The sequence below is a fragment of the Cucurbita maxima genome, unplaced genomic scaffold (genome assembly GCF_002738345.1).
Source record: "Cucurbita maxima cultivar Rimu unplaced genomic scaffold, Cmax_1.0 Cma_Scf00014, whole genome shotgun sequence".
Lineage (NCBI taxonomy): Eukaryota > Viridiplantae > Streptophyta > Magnoliopsida > Cucurbitales > Cucurbitaceae > Cucurbita > Cucurbita maxima.
The window spans coordinates 1017078-1040639 of NW_019272030.1; the positions used below are offsets into that span (position 1 = coordinate 1017078).

The 23562-nt window shown below is 37.2% G+C and overlaps 4 protein-coding genes across 9 annotated transcripts; 3 read left to right on the forward strand and 1 right to left on the reverse strand.

Moving 5' to 3' along the window:
* The first annotated feature begins 493 nt into the window (after positions 1–493).
* LOC111488986 (deoxyhypusine synthase-like) lies at positions 494–5878 on the forward strand. Of its 2 annotated transcripts, XM_023136970.1 has the most exons (8): positions 494–656; positions 2496–2713; positions 2845–3012; positions 3895–4113; positions 4192–4278; positions 4349–4454; positions 4539–4774; positions 5522–5878. In XM_023136970.1, exons 2-8 carry the CDS (start codon positions 2516–2518, stop codon positions 5624–5626), a joined length of 1119 nt encoding a protein of 372 aa, XP_022992738.1. In that variant the 5' UTR covers positions 494–656; positions 2496–2515; the 3' UTR covers positions 5627–5878. The 2 variants fall into 2 exon arrangements, with proteins under 2 accessions (XP_022992738.1, XP_022992737.1); XM_023136969.1 differs by lacking the exon at positions 494–656 and having other exon boundaries at positions 2581–2713; positions 2849–3012.
* A 1115-nt stretch (positions 5879–6993) lies between these two features.
* Positions 6994–15806, forward strand: LOC111488975 (translation initiation factor eIF-2B subunit beta-like). Its single transcript, XM_023136948.1, has 11 exons — positions 6994–7210; positions 7290–7346; positions 7448–7602; positions 7880–8167; positions 9622–9751; positions 10918–11025; positions 11388–11490; positions 11612–11737; positions 13895–14088; positions 14428–14552; positions 15266–15806. The coding sequence occupies exons 2-10, from the start codon at positions 7294–7296 to the stop codon at positions 14522–14524; spliced, it is 1254 nt and encodes a 417-aa protein (XP_022992716.1). The 5' UTR covers positions 6994–7210; positions 7290–7293; the 3' UTR covers positions 14525–14552; positions 15266–15806.
* Positions 15807–16666: 860 nt separating this feature from the next.
* Positions 16667–19429, forward strand: LOC111488979 (E3 ubiquitin-protein ligase DIS1-like). Of its 3 annotated transcripts, none has more exons than XM_023136957.1 (4): positions 16667–16900; positions 17366–17603; positions 17868–18254; positions 18806–19126. In XM_023136957.1, exons 2-4 carry the CDS (start codon positions 17394–17396, stop codon positions 19124–19126), a joined length of 918 nt encoding a protein of 305 aa, XP_022992725.1. In that variant the 5' UTR covers positions 16667–16900; positions 17366–17393. The 3 variants fall into 3 exon arrangements, with proteins under 3 accessions (XP_022992725.1, XP_022992726.1, XP_022992724.1); XM_023136958.1 differs by lacking the exon at positions 16667–16900 and adding an exon at positions 16931–17077 and having other exon boundaries at positions 17365–17603; XM_023136956.1 differs by lacking the exon at positions 16667–16900 and adding an exon at positions 17085–17258 and having other exon boundaries at positions 18806–19429.
* A 61-nt stretch (positions 19430–19490) lies between these two features.
* On the reverse strand, positions 19491–23194 carry LOC111488973 (uridine 5'-monophosphate synthase-like). 3 transcript variants are annotated; one of them, XR_002719306.1, is made up of 8 exons: positions 22289–23194; positions 22074–22157; positions 21136–21218; positions 20958–21045; positions 20331–20585; positions 19827–20004; positions 19773–19793; positions 19491–19711 (listed from the first exon to the last, which is right to left on the reverse strand). XR_002719306.1 is itself a non-coding variant. In XM_023136946.1 (7 exons), exons 1-6 carry the CDS (start codon positions 23090–23092, stop codon positions 19876–19878), a joined length of 1443 nt encoding a protein of 480 aa, XP_022992714.1. In that variant the 5' UTR covers positions 23093–23194; the 3' UTR covers positions 19491–19793; positions 19827–19875. The 3 variants fall into 3 exon arrangements, 2 of the variants coding, with proteins under 2 accessions (XP_022992714.1, XP_022992713.1); XM_023136946.1 differs by having other exon boundaries at positions 19491–19793; XM_023136945.1 differs by having other exon boundaries at positions 19491–20004.
* Positions 23195–23562: the final 368 nt, after the last annotated feature.

A 23562-nucleotide genomic window follows, 5' to 3' on the forward strand; every position in this document is an offset into this window, starting at 1 on the left:
ATTTATGAGGTTTATTTTTAAGTATACAAAGAAATTCATCAAATTATTTAAAAAATTAATAACTTTTTAATAAAATACACTAAAACTTTGGTTAAAAAATCTCATTAAAACAAATAAACATAGTTAATAAACAAAAAATGGATATTAAAATTATTTTACCATTTATTTTGTCCGTTAAATAATGTACAAATTAATTTTACATCACTTGTGCCTTCAATTAATTTTTTAAAAAAAATTATTATCTAAAACAATTATCTTATCATCCATTTTAATTCATAATTCAATAATTTTTCGTTTTTTTATTTTTTATATTTCTTATTAAATGTTAAGAATATTAATGAAAATTCTGTTAGTTTAAAAATATTTTTAAATACTTTAAAAAATTAAAGTATATTTTTAAAATAAAGTATTAACTATTTTCGTGAAAGTAATTAAACAATTTAGCCAACAAAAGGAGAAAATTATTATTAAATAGAATAAAAGGAGAAAACCTCACACCCATCCTTTTCATCTCTGTCTTACTCTTCACGCCGGCCTCGTTTCTCGCCGGCCGTCTCTCCCCCATTCAGTGCCACCGGCGCCCGCGCCGTCTCTCTCCGCTCGTGCCACCGCCGTATTCTCCTTGCAGTTATTACCAGTCTTCCATACTGTTAACGGTATTCTTACAAACTTCGTCTTTGTATTTATTCTCAACAACTCAAATTAAGAATTGTGTAATGCAAGAAACGAGGACTTGTTTTAATTTCAGGACAACATCAGCATGTTCATAGTTGTAGATTTTTACTTTAGTTGTTCGGCAGGGAACGAAGCTGATAGTTTTAGACTATAGTTGAGTTTGATGAGTTTTAGATTAAAATTGTGGTAGCGATTAAGACAAGAAGCTTTTTGTGAAAATTGAAGTTCGCCCCCTTAAATCAACAATCATTCATGGTGGTTTGAATTTACCGGAAGTAAGAGCAGTCTATGGTATGTTATGTTAGATGAACTGAATACAGAGGAGAGGATGAAGGGGATGTTCTTCCCATATTCTCTCCTCAACGAAAAGAGATTGGGGGTTGCAAGTAAAAGGATGTATCCTAACGAAGCTAATAACACCATAATTAACCTAATTAAGTAGAGTGTTTAACACATGTTGGTGGTTTAAAAAGTTTTAGCCAATCCAAGATTGGATTAGATACCAATTCCACCTCGGTTGGAGAGGGGAACAAAGCATCTCTTATAAGGGTGTGGAAATCTCTCCCCAGCAGACGCGTCTTAAAACCTTGAGGGGAAGCCCGAAAGGGAAACCCAAAGAGGATAATATCTGCTTGTAGTAAGTTTGGGCCGTTACAAATGGTATTAGAGCCGGGTTATCGGGCGATGTGCCGGCGAGGAGGCTAAGTCTTGAAGGGGGTGGACACGAGGCGGTGTGCCAGCAAGGATGTTGGGCCCAAAAGGGGATGGATTGGAGGGTCCCATGTCGATTGAAGAAGAGAATGAGTGCCAGCGAGGACGCTGGGTCTCGAAGGGGGGTGGATTGTGAAATCTCTCATCGGTTAGGGAGAACGAAACGTTCTTTATAAGAGTGTGGAAACCTCTCCTTAGCTAACGCATTTTAAAACCTTGAGGTGAAGTCCGAAAGGGAATGCCTAAAGAGGACAATATCTGTTAGTAGTGGGCTTGAGCCGTTACAAATTATCATTCCAAAAGTTGGGTCGATCTCCTTTCTCACAATCGTTAAACTCAAAAAAAGAAAAAGATTTGTCTAGATAGACATAAATCTCAATGAGACAGGTTCTACAGTAATACCCCATATCTCTCTCTTCTCATTCAAACTCTTTGTTTAGTTCCTTTCCCTTTTCATTATCTTACTTTTTTGTTCTCTCTCTATCACGATTTTGATTTTGTCTCGACAAAAAATTGAATTGTTTCACTCTTTCGGAGCTATATATGCCTTTCTGGATGGTGGTTTTAATTTGAGATTTGCTTGTGATTTTCAGCTGTTCCGCCTGTTAAAAAATTTGGAAAATAAGAAAGAAAGAAATCACGTTGTCAACTTTAATTATAAGGATTGCTCTTTTCTATACTCTTATTGCTGCTGAAATGAATGTAATAACCCAAGCCCACCGCTAGCAGATATTGTCCTCTTTGGGCTTTCTCTTTCGAGCTTTCCCTCAAAGTTTTTAAAACGAGTTTGCTAGGAAGAGGTTTCCACACCCTTATAAAGAATGCTTCGTTCCCCTCTCCAACTGATGTGGGATCTCACAATGAATTACTTCTCTTGGGATTTTGTTCGTTTCCTGTATAGTTCTTCAGCCTATCCAATTTCATGGAAGCTGGAGATTTTCTTTGGATTATGAAAATATAAATGTTGCCTATTAGCGTTAAGTTTCATGATTCTTGCAGTCGAATGACTTGTATTAGTGCTAACCAACTGGAGACAACTACTTTTAGATTTTTTGTTGCATGTATGAACAATAATGCCTTTTTTTGTTACATGTAAATGCCTTGTGCAGGCAGTGAAGCATTGGGTGAGATGGAGAACAATAATGTTTTGGCATCTGTGCATGCCACGGTTTTTAAGGAATCGGAGAATCTCGAAGGGAAAAGAATCAAAATCGAGGGATATGACTTCAATCAAGGCGTAAACTACTCGAAGCTTATAAGGTCCATGGTCTCCACTGGTTTCCAAGCCTCGAATTTAGGAGATGCAATAGAAGTCGTCAATCAAATGGTAAGCTTTCATTGAAAACCGACATCCCTTTATTTTGCTTCATCGGAAATTTCTAACATACGCATCTAGTCCCATTTTATTTTTAGCATTGATGATTTACTTTTGAGAAATGATACTGTGTTGGATTGAAGTTAGATTGGAGGCTTGCTGATGAGAGTATAACAGAAGATTGTTCCGAGGAGGAGAAGGATCCAATCTTTCGGGAGTCGACGAGGTGCAAAGTTTTTCTTAGTTTCACCTCTAATCTTATTTCTTCTGGTGTTCGAGACACGATTCGTTATCTTGTTGAACATCATATGGTGAGTTAAACTACCGCTGTACTGGATGCTAACAACTTGTTTGGAAATTAATTTCAGTATAGTTTTACATATTTTTTAGAACAAAAATTCAGGGAAAATGAGTTTGGATAATCATTTTTTAATGGTTAATTTCAGCATGATTGCTCATTTTTTTTAGTATAAAAAACTATATTGGTTCACAAATACATGTTACGTTAATAACTAAAATATGTAACAGCCCAAGTCCACCACTAGCAGATATTGTCCTCTTTGGGCTTTTTCTTTCGGGCTTCCCCTCAAGGTTTTTAAAATGTGTATGCTAGGAAGAGGTTTCCACACCCTTATAAACAATGTTTCGTTCTCCTCCCCAACCGATGTGGGATAATCCACCTCCCTTCAGAGCCCAGCGTCCTCGCTAGCATTCGTTCCCTTCTCCAATCAATGTGGGACCCCCAATCCACTCAATTCGAGGCCCAACTTCCTTGCTGGCACACCACCTCATGTCTACCCCCTTTCAGGGCTCAGCCTCCTTGCTGGCACATCGCTCGATATCTGGCTCTAATACCATTTGTAACAGTTCAAAGCCCCCGACATATATTGTCCTCTTTAGGTATTCCCTTTCGGGCTTTCTCTCAAGGTTTTTTAAACGCGTCTACTAGGAAGAGGTTTCACACTCTTATAAAGAATGTTTCGTTCTCCTCCCTAACCGATGTGGGATCTCACAAAATCACATCAAACTTGAGATAAAATTGTAGATAAAACTGTGCTTCATGTGTTCCCATGTGTAATATACACCTTTTTTTTGCTCTCCTTTTAGCTTAACACCTATGAAGGTCTATGAGTACGATGCACTTCGACTTGGATATGGACTCTAACTATGGGGTTACTTCAATGTCACTGCAGGTTGATGTGATTGTCACTACAACTGGTGGTATTGAAGAAGATCTTATAAAATGCTTCGCTCCCACATATAAAGGCGACTTTTCTCTTTCGGGAGCAGTTCTTCGATCAAAAGGGTTGAATCGCATCGGTAATTTATTGGTTCCTAACGATAACTATTGTAAATTCGAGGACTGGATTATCCCAATTTTGGATCAGATGTTGAAGGAACAACTTGAAGAGGTACTTACTAAAAGATTATATGATGTTTTTCTTTGTAATGTTTATCTAGTTTTCTCATTCATTTTTCGGTCTCCATAGAATGTAATATGGACACCGTCCAAGGTAACCCGACGTTTGGGAAGAGAAATAAACGACAAGAGTTCGTATCTTTATTGGGCTTATAAGGTAAAAATTAATAGAATCCTTGTACCTGTTCTTATGTTTATCATTATCAGTTGCCTTTGATATTATGCAGAACAATATTCCAGTCTTCTGTCCAGGATTAACTGATGGCTCACTGGGAGACATGTTGTATTTCCACTCGTTTCGTAATCCGGGATTGATTATCGACGTCATTCAAGGCGGGGGCCTGTATCTCTTTCCTTTCTTTCCTTTTTATTTGAATGAAAGCTCGGTTTCTTACAATGTAATATGTAACTGGACAGATATTAGGGCCATGAATGGTGAAGCTGTCCATGCCAGTCCGAGGAAGACTGGAATGATAATTCTTGGTGGGGGACTCCCTAAGCATCATATTTGCAATGCCAACATGATGCGTAATGGTGCAGACTATGCCGTCTTCATCAACACCGCTCAAGAGTTCGATGGAAGTGACTCTGGAGCCCGCCCCGATGAGGCCGTCTCTTGGGGCAAAATTCGTGGTTCGGCCAAGACTGTCAAGGTCTGCCTCGTTCTTCCACTTTCATTACCATTTTACACTCTCAAGGCTTCTTGAATTCTTTCGATCTCGTTAACAAAAGAGCCTCTTGGCTTCCAATTCATGCATTTGAACGGTTTCTCTCTGCAATGGTATGACATATTGTTCACTTTGAGTATAAGCTCTCATGGCTTTACATTTGATCTCCCAAAAATGCCTCGTACTAGTGGAGATAGTCTTCCTTATAAACGTATGATTTTCCTCCTTAGCCAATGTGGGACTACTCCTTTCAATAATCCTCAACAATCTTCCCTCGAACAAAGTACACCATAGAGTTAAGGCCTATAGAACCCTCGAACAGCCTCTCCATAATCGAGGTTCGACTCCTCTCTCTAGAGCCCTTGAACAAAGTACACACCCTTTGTTCGAAACTTGAGTCACTTTTGACTACATCTTTGAAGCTCACAACTTTTTTGTTCGAAATTTGAGGATTCTATTGACATGGCTAAGTTAAGGGTATGACTCTGATATTATGTTAGGAACCACGACTCTCCACAATGATATGATATTGTCCATTTTGAAGCATAAGGTTTCAGGGCTTTGCTTTTGATTTCCCCAAAAGACCGCATACGAATGGAGATAATCTCTTCCTTACTTATAAACCTATGATTTTCCTCTTAATTAGTCGAAGTGAGACTACTCCTTTCAAGAATCCTCGTGAAACAGTACAAAGTTATGATTCTAATCAATTTCTTTTCGTGGGAAAATCAGGTACATTGTGACGCCACAATCGCTTTCCCATTACTCGTCGCAGAAACATTTGCCTCGCGAAGAGAAGAGGAAATGCTGGGCAATGGTGGCGTCTCGGGGCGCTAACTCACGGTACGAATGTTGATTTGTTGATCCTTAAATTGGCTTATGATGTGCTATGAACTCTGTGTGCTTACATTAAGTTAAGTTATTTGAAACTTTAGGAAGACTAGTCCAGAAACACCGCCTTCCCCCATGAGAATGTTCCCCCACCTCCCATGTTAGAATGAGCTGCTCTTAATCTTTGTGCTCAAAGCACATTGGTTGATCAATATTTGTGAGATTGGCAGAAGCTTAGAAATTATTAATAATTTATTTTAAAAATACATTTTAACTTTTAAACATGTTATCCATCGTCAATATATTTTTTGAATTTTTTAAATACTTTTTCAAGTCATTTTTCGGAGTCATTCATTATTCCTTAGCCCTCGAGTTCGACTATGTGAGTCAATTCATTATTTCTTTGTATTATCAAATTTCATTCTCCGACATTTAAATATTTGACTTCTGGGTCGAAAATACTTAAACTTAATATATATATATAGAGAGAGAGAGAGCGTTTGTACTACATTTTAAAAATACTCAGTCTTGCCCGTTTATAAGGAATATGCAAGAGATTTGCATCTTTCTTTTTGTTTGTGAGTCGGTCCACCACGATCAAGACCCATACTCCCTTTTTTGGCAGAGCAGCGAGAAACTCTATGGAGACACTTTCCCATGGTCTTTGTGGTACAGGCTACGACTCCAAGAGGCTTAGGAGTCTGTCCCGCTCGACCTTGTCCTGTTGACACACGAAGCACGTCTTCACATACTCAGCAACGTCGTCTCGCATGCCATAATGTGTCAATATATGACTTTCGTCCCTACATTAATGGTAAATAAAAAAAAAAAATTGAACATCTTTTTTACAAAAGTAAAGATATTTTTGGTAACTCTTAATCTACGATTTTGCAATTCAACATTCAAGTAGGTTTGAAAAATCTCGAGCAAAAACTGATTATCCTTATTTTATGGTATTTGATAGTTAATACAACTTACCATCTAATTATTATTTTGATATTGAAACGGGTGTTTTAAGACTCGATACAGAGGGATGATTGGACAAACGAGATATCGTATGCAAAGTCATAGGGATTCACATAAACGTGTAGTATAATTATTAAGAGCATTTCGATAACACTTCATACCTGAGACATGTTTTATGATATATTGGCGGAAAATATTTTCTTTTATTCATTTATTTTCGACGAACATGAGTGTTTGATGAGAATATTTTTATATGCATTTATTTAAACATATTTTTTTTTTCATAAAATATTATAATATTTATCCAATTTTAAAGTGGAATATGCTAAAATTGAAGGGCAAAATTGACAAATTATTTTGGGGTTAAATTACAAATATTAAGAAAAATGGGTTCGAATCTAGAGCCTAAAAAATCCACCGAGGTCCAATTTCAACCCGACATAGGCTTCAGAAGAAAGGGCCACAGAAGGGAGAACTGAAGAAAGTCTCGACTTCGGCTTCCAGTTCCAGAACGAAGCCCAGATTCCATTGCTGCAACTCGGACCGGAGTTTCACTTCCAATTTCTTAATCTCTGTGGCCGGCGGCATCCATCGTTTTCCTCATTTCATTCTTCCATATTCGCTGTAAGTGTGCGCGTTTCCATTTTTTCTCCGTTTATGTATGTTTTCTAGATTGAGCGTTTTCGATTTTTTTGCCGTTCAGGATTATGCCAGACGTGCAAGCTCTTGTGAATGATTTCGTTATCAAGCTTAAGAAGCGGTTAGTTCTTTGGGATTGTTGATATTTCTGGAAATTGAGTTGTTGCTTGTGTGTTTTTTGGACCGTTTTTTATAGTTCGTTTTGTTATGATTTTGTGGCAGTAAAATTGAGGGATCCTTGGCTACGGCGAAGCATACGGCTGAATTGCTTCGTTCTGTCATTTCTCATCAGCGAATACCCTACACGAATCAGGCGGCTGCTTTGATTGATGCTGTGAAAGCTGTTGGCGAGCAGCTGATTGCTGCGAATCCTGTTGGTAGATATATTAATTTCTTAATTTTGTTTATGATAGCTTAGAACTCCAGTTTGGCTATAGTCGATGTGTTTCCATGGACGCTTCTTATTCAGGATGAAAATGAAGCGTTAATTACATCTCAGTTAACATTGTTCGGTCCTGGCCATGTTATTGTATACATTGTCTTTACTGTGATTTATAGCATTTTCCTTTGTATGACCGGCTACTCTGCTCGTCTTAAATCTAGTAGGGTATTAGCTTTTTATTGGCGTTTATATGTTAATGTATAACACTGCAGAGCTTTCCGTGGGTAATATTGTGAGGCGTGTTTTGTACATTATTAGAGAGGAGGATCTCTCTCTCACCACAGCTTCTATTGCTGGGTTGAGCTTATCAGCAGTCAGTGATGATGAAGATGACAGTGAAAAAGATGATCACCCGGCCCTCTCAGCTGCTGCTGTTGCAGCTGCTGCAAGAAGCACTTTGCGGCCTCCTTCCTTGCAAACTCTTCTTGAGGATGTTCCCAACCAAGCGTCTGTTCATCAAGCTTCATCATCTGGAGGTGATTCAGAAGGAAAAAGCAAGTGTGAGCTTCCTTCTTTTATGCTGATTAGTGTACATTTTGCGTTCTAACTTAATAAGGTTTATGTTATGCTTCAAGGCCTTTTAATGTCCATCCAAAATATTTACTGATTTGTTTCATTAAAGTTGATTACCCATACATATATTCGGGTGTGTTTTAGCTCAACAATTGCAGGGGTGAGGATTGAATTGTTGACTTTTAGTATAATAATTGGTGCCGAGCTAAGTTTTGATTGACATATAATATTTGTATGTTACAATATTATCTTTTGTTGTATATATATAGATAAAAAAAATTGTTTTTTATTTTTTTTGGTTTGCTTGAACATAATATATTTGTCATAACATTTTTGGTTTTCTATTTTATTTTCTTATAAGGTTTTGAAATCATTTGGAAATTTTTTGTTTTGGTTTTCGTTGATAAATCATCATCCAATCATTTCCCCTGAGGCAAAAATTAAAGAATACAACACGGGTGGATAAAAAAAAGTCCACGAAAGGAGATCCTTTAAAGGAAGGAACTCCAATTGAGTAAAAAAAGCCCATGAATAGTTGCAAAAAGCCTTCCTTACTAATCTCAAAAAGAAACATTGAACCTAACAAGGGATGAAACATCTCATGGATCCCTCTTCACTCTTCTAAATGGTTCATCCCCCCCAATAAGCCCCAAAATAAAGCATACACCCGACTTGCCACAAAAATCTCCTCTTCTCACGAAAAAGTGAAGGAGGAACTCTTCAATGTAGTCTCTATGTCTAGTCATCAGAAAACCACAAGTGTTATAGAAATATCTCCAAATCGATTGCAAGAAATCACAATTCCTAGGTTATGATCTAAATCTTCCTCTGCCTTCCAACAAAGAATGCAACAAAATAGCCCAATCAAAGAGGCAACTTTCTTTTAAGCTGATCAAGCGTGTTAAGTTGTTTGAGGACTACCTGCCGAATAAAGAACTTCACCTTTTTTGGAATTTTCATCTTAAAAAGTGATGAGAAAACAGACTTGCTAGAGGGGAAGGGTTGAGCAAACTATGAAAGAATGAGTTACAAGAAAGTATCTTGTAGGATTAAGGCTCCAAGTATGAAAATTCCTCCTCTAGGGTTTATACTCAAACTCCCCAACCAAAGAAAGGAGAACCATAACAGCTGTCTCGTTTGACAAAACATTGTTATCAGACATTCTGTCAATTTGTAGTTGGTTTCTTCAACCCCTACGGATATTGTATATTTCAACTTTTAAGCGTGAAAAATAATTTGTTGTGAGTTGAAATTTATAGATATATGTTTATAATGATATCACAGTAATGTTCTGCTTCTTGCCTCCTAGAGTAAATTGGGATTTGAGACACTTTTTGGATGCGGTGCCTTTATGTGAATGATGAAACTATGAATTAGGTTTTACTTTTTTACCATTTGGAACGCTAGTTTTGCTTTTCTAACCAGTTGTTCTCATTGACAGCTGCTGATAAAAGTTCGAGGAGTCGAAAACTTAAGCATGATGTAATTGAAGCCGTTAACGAGCTTATTCAGGATATTGCAACGTGTCATGAACAGATTGCTGAGCAAGCAGTGGAGCACATTCATCAAAAGTATTTCTCATGTAGAACTAATCCTAATAGGCTAAGCTTTTTATTATTTATTACTATTATTATGTTTTTTTGTATCCTTAAAGTTATTGTGATATGAGCCATCTTACTGAAGCAGTAAAGGGTAACTAACTTTGGGAAGTAGATTCCATATATATTATTTTATCGTACTCAAGAGGTCACTGTGCAATACCTTCATCTGTTTGCTTCGTGTGCTCTATTTCCATTTTGATAGGTTGGACTATTGTTACCTCTTATATCAAAGGCACCTCTTATATAAAAGGCTTGGGCTCAGATTGGAAGGGCGGATTGCAGCTTGCCCCACTAATTGAAAAGGTTTTCTAGTTCTTTAAAATGGGAAACCAAGTGGTAAGACCGAAGTTTCCCGAGAGAATAGACAAGTAGGATATGCTCCTATTTCCTTTTTATCCTTATGACCAACTACTTTAATAGATATCTCTAGAGAGACCTTCGTGAGCATATAAAACAAGCATTTCTTGGACAACCAAAGATTGAATGAAGCTGCCCCTTACCGTATGAACTAGTAGGTTGATGGATCATTACCTCGATGATCGAATAAATGATTTTCTCTATCTCAAATGATCATGATGAGTCAAAATAATAAAAAAGATAGGATTAGCAACTGTAGGTCTCCGCAAAGTCGTAAGTCCATGTATGGGGGTGCCTGCCTAGTGTTCGAAGGTCAAGGAAGTTAGTGAGTTGATGATAGGGGAGATGGCGATCGAATCCCCAATGAATGGTGACTGTAACTATAACGGTTCTAAGGTAACAAAATTCCTGTTGACTAAGTGAGAAGTGTGATGTAATGCAAGGTGTATGAATAAGGATAGGGGTTTGTTGTGTAAAAATGTTGAGATTGTGGGGCTTATAATAGTAAGGGTGAGTAATGTGTTAGATATTCAACGTTTTGTTGATCTTGTTCAGATGTCCTTCATCTTTTCTTGCTGTTGTTAAATTAGCTTCAGTCTATGTTCTACTATTTAAGTTTGTATTCGATTCACTTGCATTATTCTCTGTTTCTGCCTTCAATCTAAAATATGCAGTTTGAACTTTTCGAGGACTTTTATATTATGGAATTATAATTTAGAATTTCCTCTTCAAGATTTTACTTCAATATCCTCACATATATTGAGTGCCAAAATTTTCAGCGAGGTAATATTAACTCTGGGGAGTTCCAGAACAGTATTGGAATTTCTTTGTGCTGCTAAGGAGAAGAAAAGGTCCTTCCGGGTGTTTGTTGCTGAGGGTGCTCCAAGGTCTGGGCTAATAACTAAAGCTAGCTGTATGTTAGAGTGCAGATTTGTATTTTGAAGTAGTTAAAATCACTTTTGTTATTTTCAAAATCACTTTGTAATATATTTTTATTGATTCAGGTCAATCTTAATGGAATGAAAAGCACATTTAAAAGTGTAGAATCAAACATTAAGCTAATTTTGAATGCTTAAAGGCATGTTTTGGAGTGATTTAGAACATGAAAAAAGTGATTTTAACTATTAAAAAATAACCCTCAAACATGCCAAAAATTTACTGATGCTTGGGTTTAGTGATGAATTAACAATATTACACTTTGATATTTTTGGTTCACTCCTACACGGGTTTCTTCTGAATGTTATGACAGATATCAGGGTCATCTTCTTGCTAAGGAGTTGGTTACAAGAGGTTTACAGACCACACTTATTACTGATTCTGCAGTTTTTGCCATGATCTCCCGGGTGAACATGGTAGGTGGTAGCTTTAGTGTGTGTCTATACTATATAAATGCATTTCATTTCAACTTATGCATAAAGTGGGATGGACTTGACAACTGATGAGATTGCTTCATCTTCAAATCTGTTCTGCAAGGTAATAGTTGGAGCTCATGCTGTCATGGCAAATGGTGGTGTCATGGCACCTGTTGGTTTGAATATGGTGGCCCTTGCAGCTAAAAGGCATGCTGTTCCTTTTGTCGTTCTAGCTGGAAGTCACAAGGTAATGTTATGAAATAGTCTTGTTTCAAATTTGAATTTTGGTAAAATATTTAGCAACCGAGCACTTTCACCTCCAAATTGTTTGAAAGTTACAAAAGGGATATGTCATCCATGTTTACAAAAAATATATATATAGCGTTGTAAACAACATTGTTGAAGAACTTTGTATTTGTGTGTCTTTTCTGCGAATACTCTTTGATTTCTTTCTTTCCATTGATCCCAAAAGAAAGTCATAATGAGATTTTTCCATAGCACGACTTTTGCATTCTTGAAGGGGCGGTATGTTAAGGTCATACCCAATAAATCCTTTAAAAGCAAAAGATTTTATTGATGATGCCAATATTTTCTGGTTCGCGAATCACGATAGACAATAAATCCTTTAAAAGCACCTGGCCCTACCCCAACTTGCATGTTCCGTCATCTTTTCCCTTGAAGTAGTTTGATTCCTTATTTAGAAGCATTTTAACTACTTAGAGACAGCAGGGGTGATGTGTTGTGAAATGGAGAGAGTAGCTATAATAAATTTAACGTTAATATCCATGCTTGGGTATCTTAAGTGCATGCAGCTCAGTGACTGAATAAGAACTTTCGGTTATGACTTCTGACTACTATGATGAAGGTGGGTTAGAGCTTTGAGTGACTCACTTGTATCTTCATTAGGGTGAATGCGTAACTGCCTAGTCTGTCTAGAGGAACTTCAGTAGAAATAAATGAGGCTATAATCAAGAATAGGTATATTTTTCATGTACGACATGGATAAGTGAAAACAAAATAGTATTAGAAAATTTTATTTCTTGAAATGAAATGAAACCATCTATGGCCATGTCATCTATTGATTTGGTGAGACAATAAAAGGGACAAAAGTATAATTGCCCTATAGTCACGTAAATTTACTTTCATTATAGTTCTACCCAAACTAACCTTGTATAATTCAATTGCTTAAGACATTTTAAAGTCTCTATGAGGTTTGAATTCCCACCCCAACCTTTGATTGATTTGAAGAAGAAAATCTCTACCCGAAGTAGCCTAGTCATTGCAAGAGAGAAAATATTAGAGAACAAGACTTCTCCACTCTTGATTTGCTTTTGCAACAACACTACTGGAAGAAAAAAAAAGGTCATGCTGACTATTGGAGCATATTATGCATCTTGGAAGCATGACTTCTTGATTAATGTTTTGTCAGTTTCCATATCGAATTTTTGGTATTGGTAGAAACTCATTTTGGTATTGAACAGTACCATATTTTATAGGTTGAGAGAAAAGCTCAGAAATAAAGCTCATTATTAAATCTTCTAGTTGCTGTAACTCATTTATTCAAAAAGAATATAGTCTAAAAGTTTAGATTGTTTCTACGACAGCATGCAAGTTTCTTCAACAATAGCCAAGGCTATTCAAACCGTAAGATCGTAGCATCAACGTTGGTGAGGAATAACTTTTCATCTAGAAAGTTACTAAAATTTGGGGCTGCTCTAAAGGCTTCTTTCCTATGGTTTATTTGGGTATGCCACGTCTAAGTCTTTGGCTTTTTGGATCCCTTTGGCGGATGAAATTGGACTCAGGCTTGCTAAATAAAGAACGACTCCCATAACAGAAGGGGGGCCACCTTGCTTTGTTCCAAACAATCCTCTTCTCATTTTCTCTTGGTCTTCCAATCTCATGAAGCTTTCCTATATGACATGGACAAATGAATTGAGATTTCTCTTTGAAAGGTGCTAATATGTATATCAGTTGTTACTTGATAATATCGAAGCATTCCTCATCCTTTTTGCTTGGTGGTCTCTATATTGGAAAGTCTAGAGGAAGGACTGAGGCCTTTCTAACCAAAATGGTGTTGGCGTTGATGACACTACACTCTAGATTTTGAGCGAATATGGCAAGATTGGTCATGGGTTGTGCCTAAGAGATGTAAATACGGTAGTTCAGAAGCCTACATTTAGTAATGCCCAAGTTTCCTTTGGGTCCCAATTCCAATATGATCCCCGAGCATTCTTAAAATTGAGTAGATGATGAAACACTTTAGTTGAAGACCAATGAGGCACTAAACCGCACCTACTCCAAACCTTCTTTCACATATACGAAAAATATTTTCCGGATTCTGTACTTGGTATGCTGCTTATTGTTTTATTTTATTTCTAAATTTATGTTACTTATTTGACAGTTATGCCCGTTATATCCTCACAATCCCGAAGTTCTACTCAATGAACTGAGGTCCCCATCAGAGCTTCTGGACTTTGGTGAATTTTCAGATTGCATGGACTTCGGATCCAAAACTGGTTCTCCTCTTCTACATGTAGTCAACCCTACATTTGACTATGTGCCACCTTCACTTGTTAGTTTATTTATCACTGACACGTAAGTCCAGCTCTGTTTCTTAAGCCTTTTCTTTGTGCTGTTGTATTTCCTTCCTTTACCTCCTAAATCCTGGATAAAAAGGAATCACATGGGAATAATATTGATGGCATTTTTTAATTGTTTTTTTTTTTTTAAAGATTCAATTATTACATTTTTAGACAAGATACTTCAGTTTTCTTTTCTACTAATCGTTTCGATTTCAAATCTCTGGGTTTCATTTGATATTTTTTCTTATTGTAAAGAAAAAAAGAAGAAAAAGAAGAAAAAGAAACTCTGTTATATTGATCATGTTTATTACAATGTCTGTTGTTTCTCATTATTTACTCGTCACTTTCACAGTGGTGGCCACAACTCATCATACATGTATCGGCTTATTGCTGATTATTATTCAGCTGATGATTTGGTAATTAAAAAAAGGCCTTCTACAGGGAGCTGATTGTTGCCTCTCGTTCATCACATATTTGGTAAGCCTTTTTTTTTTTCTTTTAATTTTGTTATGGCCCCCTTGATATATCTACCATACCATATTCATGAAAAATGGTAGAAAATTTATTAAATCGAGTACAGAATCCACTACCTTCTAACAGCGAGTGATTTTCTCTGTATATAAGAAATAAATAACTCAAGCTCCTATTTTAATCTCAAAGCTTCAATCATATAGGCAATGATTACATATTGGTATTGAACATGGAAGCTTGAGAATGGGACCTATTTTCTTTTATCTGCGTACTGAATGTGACCTTTCAATCGGAAATAATTCTTAATTTGTTGGTCCCATTTCCGATATTAGGAAGGGCCCCTAATTGATGATTCATCTTGGAGACAGGAATGGCATTTTTATTTTTCACATATCTTTTTTTAAGGAAACATTTCTCATGTTCTCTACTTCTATAATGGGTTTTATACCAATTTAGAATTGATTAAGCATGCACACATGCACAAGAAATCTTATCCGAGTACTTTGTCGAGTTTTATCTGAGTGTACTTTATTATAATCCAATCATACGATTTGGTGGATAAGTTTACACCTACCTGGGCTCAGTTTGATGCAAACTGCATCTTTGAAATGTTACTCTGCCTTTCAATTGTGCACGTTGGATATGGTGCACTTTTTCATTGCTTCTCTTGTGTCACTTTTCATAAACATCAATGACCTTTCGTTGGTCAATCGTTTCAGGATTGCAGTTAGCAACCACGAGCGAGCTGACGAGAAAAACCATGAACTCTAGCCTCTTAACCATGTAGAACCATCATCCTATAGCTTCAAGGAAAAGAAGAGAAAAATTCAAAGTTGGCTGAACGAAGCTAACGTTTTTGCAATTTTGTGTTTATTTCGAGTTTTCTGTCTCGGCTGAAGGTGTTCGTGCAGAAACAATGGAAGCTGATAGGTGTTTTTGTTGTTGTTGTTGTTTTGCTTTACTTTTAAAAGTCCCTGCATTGGATTCTGCAGATCACTGCCAGAATCAATGAATCACAGATAAATCAAGATCTTTTTTAGCTGTTTGCACAAAGGAACTTTGATCATCTGTGATAGTTTTAACTTCTTTCTTTTTATATTCTAAGCATTTTTCCTTTTTGAGAGTTGTAGAAATGAGTTTTAGATAGGCAAGATGAGTATGATAATTCCATACATAGTTTAAATGCCTCATTGTTGATATAGCGTTTGTTTTGAACTCTTAGAATTATCATAAGTTCGAAGCTTTCTGTTCTTGAGGATTTTTTTGGGGGGAAATTTCACTTTTGGTAGTGAAATCTGGGCTTGATAGCATTGATTCTAGAATTTTCAAGGTAAAATTGGTTTACATGAGAATCGATCGATTGGAAAGGAGAATGAAACATTTTTTATAAAGGTCTAGAAACCTCTCTCTAGCACGCCTTTTAAACACTTTGAGAAGCTCAAAAGGAAAAGCTTAAAGAAGATAATATCTACTAGCGGCATGTATAAGTATAGTTTATTTGGTCATTACCGGGTCATTACCACTCTATACTATGGATATATATATATATATTCTTTTAAAAAAAATGTTTAAATAATTATTTAAAAAATTAGACCATAAAATTTTTTAATTAAAAAAAATCTTGTAAATTTGTACCTTTCAATTTAGTTTTCAAAACTATGAATATAAATGTAATTAAAAAAATAAAATTTTAGGTAAACATATTTGTAACTCTTTTAATATTAAATTTGTTGGCAATGAATAAACTTATTTTCGTTTAAAATTTAAAAGTAAAGTTAGGTAAAATTCTGAAACGTTTACCAACTTTTAGAATTGTACAACATGAAATGCTTAATTTTTAATCGGAAATTTATAAAATTAATTAAACAACTTTTGAAATTGACAAATATTTGAAAAATGTCTCCATTCATATGATACATACAATGAAGTAAAAACAAAATCCGTACTTGAAAACAAAAAATCCAAATTTGAAAATTGAGATTTGTTTGGTTGGCAAGAAAAAGTTGGAAAAAATCATTGCGTGTTCTTGAATTTTCAAAATATGGAAGAAGTGTTGTATTGTATTAATGGAGGAAGGTCCCACACACTTTTCAAACTTTGTTTTTTTTTTTTTTTTTTTTTCTTCTTCTGTACATTCTCCCAGAAATTTCTCTCTCTATAATCCTCCGCTTCTGTCTCTCTCAACGGCTTCATTTTGAATTTTTTCTGCGTCTTTGAGCTGGAAGACCCTTCGCTTTTTTGGCGTTCGTATTTCTCCGATGCGGTAGTTGAGTTTCTACTTTCGCCCCCACCAAGAACGTTACTCTTTTTGAGGGTTTCCGTGCTTTTCAATCACTGTTTCGTCGCGATTTTAGGTATAATTCCTTCTGTTTTTCCTTCTTTCTTCGTTTTCCTTCGATTTTAATTTTTCTTGTTCTCCGATTTTGATAATTTTCTTCCATTGGACGAGATTTCATGGAATGTGAAGTCTCTGGAAACGTTCCTAACCTGTTTAAATCTTAGATCCATTGTGGAGTTTCTTTGAATTTGAGGTGGAGTTTTCGATTCTTTTTGTTGTTCTTTAAATAGCTCTGTTCAGATTTCTTGATTTCATATTCTTCAGGGGAAGGGAATTCCATTCTCTCGTATCATGACGTGCAAATTTATGGATTCCATTAATAAAATACTGATTTCAACCTCGGATTCCTTTTTTTGGAATTCTCTTGATACAGAGTCTGTTTGTTTTGCATGTTATCTGTTGTACTCTTAATGACAGTTCTGAATTCAATTTTTTAAAAAGAAAAGATTGATTCTGAATCAAATTTTGTGCATATGTTCAGGTGGAGGTATAAAACTGGCCTTGTGAGGATGGCATCTGGAGGTCCTTATTTTGATGATTTGCGGAGCAAACCGGAGATTATTGATCCTCCCCAGAATGAAGATATGATGGACATCAGGGAAACTGTGGACGATCCAGCTCAAAATGAACTTAAACCGAACGTTGCTGTTTCGAGCAGCGTTCGTGATCTCTTGGAATGCCCGGTGTGTTTGAATGCAATGTACCCTCCAATACATCAGGTTTGGTTATGAATTGTTTAGTTCATCTTTATGTGATGTGGTTAACTTTGCAGATTCTATGATTATGGAGGTTTGTTTTTAGTGTTTAGCCAAAAAGAAGAAGGATTATAGTTAGAATGAGTTGAGTGAAATGCTTCCTTTTGGAATCTATTATCAATTCTTGTACATTTTGGTCTCTCAAAGTTTTATACCTTTCAAAAGGGATGTGCTTAGGCTTATGGGTGACAGCATTTTCTTTAATGGTGTTCTTTTTTGTTTCTGTAGTGTTCAAATGGCCACACGCTGTGTTCTGGTTGCAAGCCTCGGGTGCACAATCGCTGCCCGACGTGCAGGCACGAACTTGGGAATATTAGATGTCTTGCATTGGAGAAGGTGGCTGCATCTCTAGAACTTCCGTGTAAATATCAGAGCTATGGTTGCATTGGCATATATCCATATTACAGCAAGGTCAAACATGAATCCCAATGTGTTTATAGACCTTATAGCTGTCCATATGCTGGATCGGAATGTTCAGTCGTCGGTGATATACCCTATTTGGTGGCTCACCTGAAAGATGATCATAAAGTAGACATGCACAGTGGAAGCACATTCAACCATCGATATGTAAAATCGAACCCTCAAGAAGTTGAAAATGCTACGTGGATGCTAACGGTAATTTTCCACGCAGACCGTACTGTCCACTCTGTTCCCTACCATATTGGGCAGGAAAATCTCATTGGCATATCTTATGCAATATTTTGAGCCATTAAATTCATGTTACATGCATAAATTTTAGTGATTTAACATTGGCATGAAACCATGCACTTCTTTCGAATTCTGCTGTTAATGGAACTGGGAAATTGAGGAGAAGAGATGCTCAACTTGATTTTGCTGTCATATATCAGAAAATGTACTCACCTGTAGATTAGAACTATTTCTTATTGTTTAGAGCTCGGAGTACCTAAGTAACAGGTATTTGAGTTGTTAGATTTGTAATCCCGAGTAGCTATGCTCATCTCCTATGAGACTAGATATCCTGAGTAGGTGTAGCCATTTTGACTGCATTCGTGGTGACAACAATCTCGCACGGACCAAGTGGAAGAGATTTTGCTAGTTCAGAAATCTAGGTCCTCATTGTACTATCATTCTGCAAACCTATAGCTTATATATAGCTTTGAATTCTTGATTGCTGGATGACTCTGATTTAGAATTTTAAAACCCAGGTTTTCAGTTGCTTTGGTCAATACTTTTGCCTGCATTTCGAAGCTTTCCAGCTAGGGATGGCTCCAGTATACATAGCCTTTTTGCGGTTCATGGGGGACGATAACGATGCAAAGAACTACAGCTATAGACTCGAGGTGGGTGGAAATGGGAGGAAGATGGTATGGCAAGGGGTGCCCAGAAGCATCAGGGACAGCCATCGGAAAGTTCGGGACAGTTTCGATGGGCTCATTATCCAACGCAACATGGCTCTTTTCTTCTCTGGTGGCGATCGGAAGGAACTAAAGCTTAGGGTGACTGGTAGAATTTGGAAAGAACAGTGATACTTCAAATCTTATCTTCCTGGCGAGACTCGGTTGGTTGGTTCGTTTTTGTAGAGTAAATGAGGCTTTCTAATCATGTGTTTCTGTTTCTAATTAAGATGCAAACACTTCTTGCTCTTACATGAAACCATGATTTAGAAGAACTTCCCCTCCATCGATGATTATCAATGAAGAACCGAACTTACTCATATTTCCCTGTTGAGTATTAGCAGTATCAGTTACCCCATTGCTCCTGTTCAGTCATTGGATCCAGTTTATAAAATTTATGAAATAATGATTATATGGTTAAATTTGTAAATTACAGGACATTTCATGCTGCCTGCTCAGATGTTTCAAAGACAAAACTTGGGAAGAACAGGTCCGATTCCTTGAGCTTTTTTTGAAGTGTGTGTGCACGAGTTCTCTTTCGAGTAGTTCGTGTGAATTTACACGCAACATATTCATAGAATTAATGTGGGGTTGAGTTTCATATGATAGTACAGAATACACATTGTCACTTAACAATGCATAAACTGAAAAACCACAAATTCTAGAACTGGATTAGGTTAAAACTGGCTTTCATTGGGTACACGAGATGTTATCAGAGCTAATTGGATATCTGTTCTAAGTAGAGTCTTAAGCCAAATATGCATCTCATCCTTGCAGATGATACTCCCAGGCTGCATCCGGCAGGATTTGCTGCCTTTATAATACCATTTCCTCTGTCCTAGACAACCCGCACAACATTATTTCCTAAATTCAAGTTAAATTTAGGTGGTCTTAGCTAAATATGCATCCCATCCCTGCAGACGATACTCCCGGGCTGCATCGGCATGATTTTCTGCCTTAATTATCCCGCGCCCGACTATTATGATATCACTTCCTCTGTCATGGATAACCTGCACAACATTGTTTTCCAAATTCAAGTTACATTATGCTCATGTGCCAATACATTTGTTTGGATACTCCTAGGATTTTAATATCTCAAGTAAGTGAATATTTTGGGATTTGAACTCATTCCTTCAAAGTCCAGTTAGAAATCAACATGCATGATAATCTCTCTTTTTAATATACGAATAACAAAAAGAAAACAAGAAAGATCAGAACTTCTCTATATCAACAACCAATTCGAATAAAGAAAGATTAAAAAAGGTAAAGTCCAACAACCAATTCGACTAATCGATAACAAACACAAGACGAGAAGAAAATATTGGATAGAACTTACAGAATATGGGGTATTGTATTGCTGTCCAAGATAGTCACCACCCTTGACCATTTGGACTCCAGGGGTGGCATGAATGAATGTAGGATTTCCAGGCGCACCTGGCCAGGATGCTGGATTAACAGAAATGAAGCCAATGACGAAATCAGAATGTTCTTCTGCAATTCTAACGGCTGTGGATGTGTAGTCTCCTGTGGCAAGATTTCCAGCTGAGCTCATTTCAGCTAGCAGTAAAAGACCCCTACCTCGAGGCAACCCCTACGCCATCCAGAAAGATAAATATATTAAGAAATGTAATATGAGATCCCACATCGGTTGGGAGAACACCCTTGGATATGGAAACTCTTCTTAGTAGACGCGTTTTAAAAACCTTAAGGAGAAGCCCAAAAGGGAAAGTCCAAAAATGACAATATCGGTTAGCGGTGGGCTTGGGGCGTTACATGTAAGTACCACTAGATGCGTATAGAAGAAAACTTCATTTGTCTCGAAGAATACTTTTAGCAAATAGTAGTTTTAGATGAAAAAAGCACAAGAATTTCATCTCAGAAACCATTTTAATACCTTTTAAGAGTTCCTTTGGATTCAGCTTATGAAACGGGCTTAAACGATCTTTAGAGTGTTGGTGCATACCTTTAATTTCAATCCATCTACAATTCCAGGACCAGAAATAATGTGCGCATTGACTATATCTGCCCAGTCTAATATATGAAAAATACCTCTGCATTTGCAAACACAAAATTTCAGGACCTCCCGGGGGATTGCTGGAAAGTAAAAGATGTAAAATAAGAGACAGCATTGAGAGGCCCACCCTTCATACTGCATTGTTACTGTATTTCCAATGTCTGCAAACTTGCGATCTTCAAAGATTAAGAAGTTGTGTTTCTTAGCAATCTGCATTGCAGTGAGATGTTGTAAGCTAACATATAGCAATTTTTCTCAAAAGCCATCATGCCAAGACACAAATTTAGATAAGAAATAGCAAAAAGAAAAACAATAGACATGAACTACAAGAAAGAGCTTAGATTGTTGTTGAGATAGGAGACAAAAGAATAGACAGATTTCACTTCGAATCATGGACATTATGTCTAACCGTAGCCCTGCACCTTCCTCAAAAAGGGCACCACATATGAGGAAATTAACCGTGAGGCATCAATACAATCCAGCTGATATCATAATGTTGGTATTGGAAATCTAGAACTAATGAAATGCTGGTAATGTGAAAACAGAGTGCCAACTAAACAAGTTCACAAGTTAACGATATTCTGTAACACCATGTCTATCGCTAGTAGATATTGTGTCCGCTTTGGTCCGTCACGTATCGCCGTCGGCCTCACGGTTTTAGAACACGTCTACTAGGGAGAAATTTCCACCCCCTCTCCAAACAATGTGAGATCTCACAATCCACCCCTTTGTGGCCCAGCATCCTTGCTGGCACATCGTCCGGTGTCTGACTTTGATACCATTTGTAACAGACCAAGCTCACCGTTAATAGATATTGTATGTTTTGGGCTATTACAGATCGTCATCAGCCTCACGATTTTAAAATGCATCTACTAGGGAGAGGTTTTCACATTTTTATAAGGAATGCTTAGTTTCCCTCTCAAACCGACGTGAGATCTCTCACGTATTCTTGTTATCATCAACCTAGGTATCTGGCCAGCAATACTACCGTGTACAAACAAGCATTAACAACAAACCTGTGTCTATAATAAGTACAAAGAAAGAAGGTTTCTGGAAGAAATATACCAAGCGAAGTTTGGAAGCGAAGTCGGGGGTGAAATCTGCCAGTATATCCACATGAGTTTTCAGCAAGCAAATCTCTGGCCCAACCTGATTGACCAAAATGGTTTTTACCTCAAACCCAATTCATTTTCATCTTTCTTTATGATTTCGTGCATTTGTTTAATCTGGGTGTTAATGAACAAAGCCTAGAAAATTCAGAAATTCTAGAATGCTCTTACTTTCTCAGCGATGTCGAGCAGCTCCGCGGCGGTGCCAACATCGGCCGCTAAGCACAAATTGCTTTCCTTCTCGATCATCACCTCGAACAGCCTCTTTCCCATCGGATTCTTCGCCAACCTCGCTCTTTCTTGAAAGGAAATGGACTTAGCTCTAACAGGCTTCTCCACTTTCGGCACCGCAACCTTCCGATTCTCAACCAAGAATTTCGCCACCACCCCTTCCATTTCTTCTCCAACTATCCCCTTCTCCTTCAAGATCCTCACCACCTCGCTCAACTTAATCATCGAATGCAATTTAATCCCATTCTCCTCCAAATTCTCTCGCCCACCCTGCTCTCTATCAAGCAACACAACCGCATCACTCACCTTCATTCCCGCCGCCAGCAGCGGCGCAGCAGTTTCCAAAACCGACGCACCGCTCGTCACCAAATCCTCAATAATCAAACATCGTTGATCCACTCGGTAACGACCTTCGATCGCTTTCGCAGTGCCATAATCCTTAATCTCCTTCCGGCGCATAACCATCGGAATATTGTTTAAAACGGAGATGCAAGTCGCAATAGGAAGAGCGGTGTAAGGAACGCCGCAAACGAGATCGTAGGAGGTAGATGAAGGAAGAGAAGAAATTAGGGTTTTGGAAATTCGAGTGAGCAGCGAAGGATAAGAGATAATAACGCGAAGATCAATGTATATTGGAGAGTTTATACCGGTCTTGAGCTTGAAGTTGCCGAACTTAACAGCAGAGATTTCGTGGAGTTGCAACACTAAGGACTCCATCGCCGGAGAAACTGTTGCTGGTGACATTGCGTGGAGCTTCTACGCCTGTATATCAATGGCGGACAGAGAGAAGCATTGAGGAGGACGATAAGAAGGGATCAGCTTTTGGCTTGTATGGGATTTTGCCACTGGCTGTGTGAAATGAAATTTCAAATATATTTCCTTTTGGTCCCTTTTCTTTTCCATTTTATGCTTTTTGGAACTTTACAAATATAATATTTCCCCCCTTATCTTATGCTTATTACAATTTGTTCCCTAATTTTTTTTTTTTTTTTATTTGGTCCTTAAAACTTTACTAATTCTCAATGTTATACCATCCTTGTTACGTTATTACAAGATTGCGATTATGACAAATGTCACGGTCCTACATTTTTAACTGTGTGATGTCATAATCTTGACACGTTCATAACAAGTCTTAGGAGACTCAAGCCCGTTTTGTTGGACTTTGAGTGAGGTTCTCCTTCGCCAACCGAACACAACTTATGCGTAATTCAAGC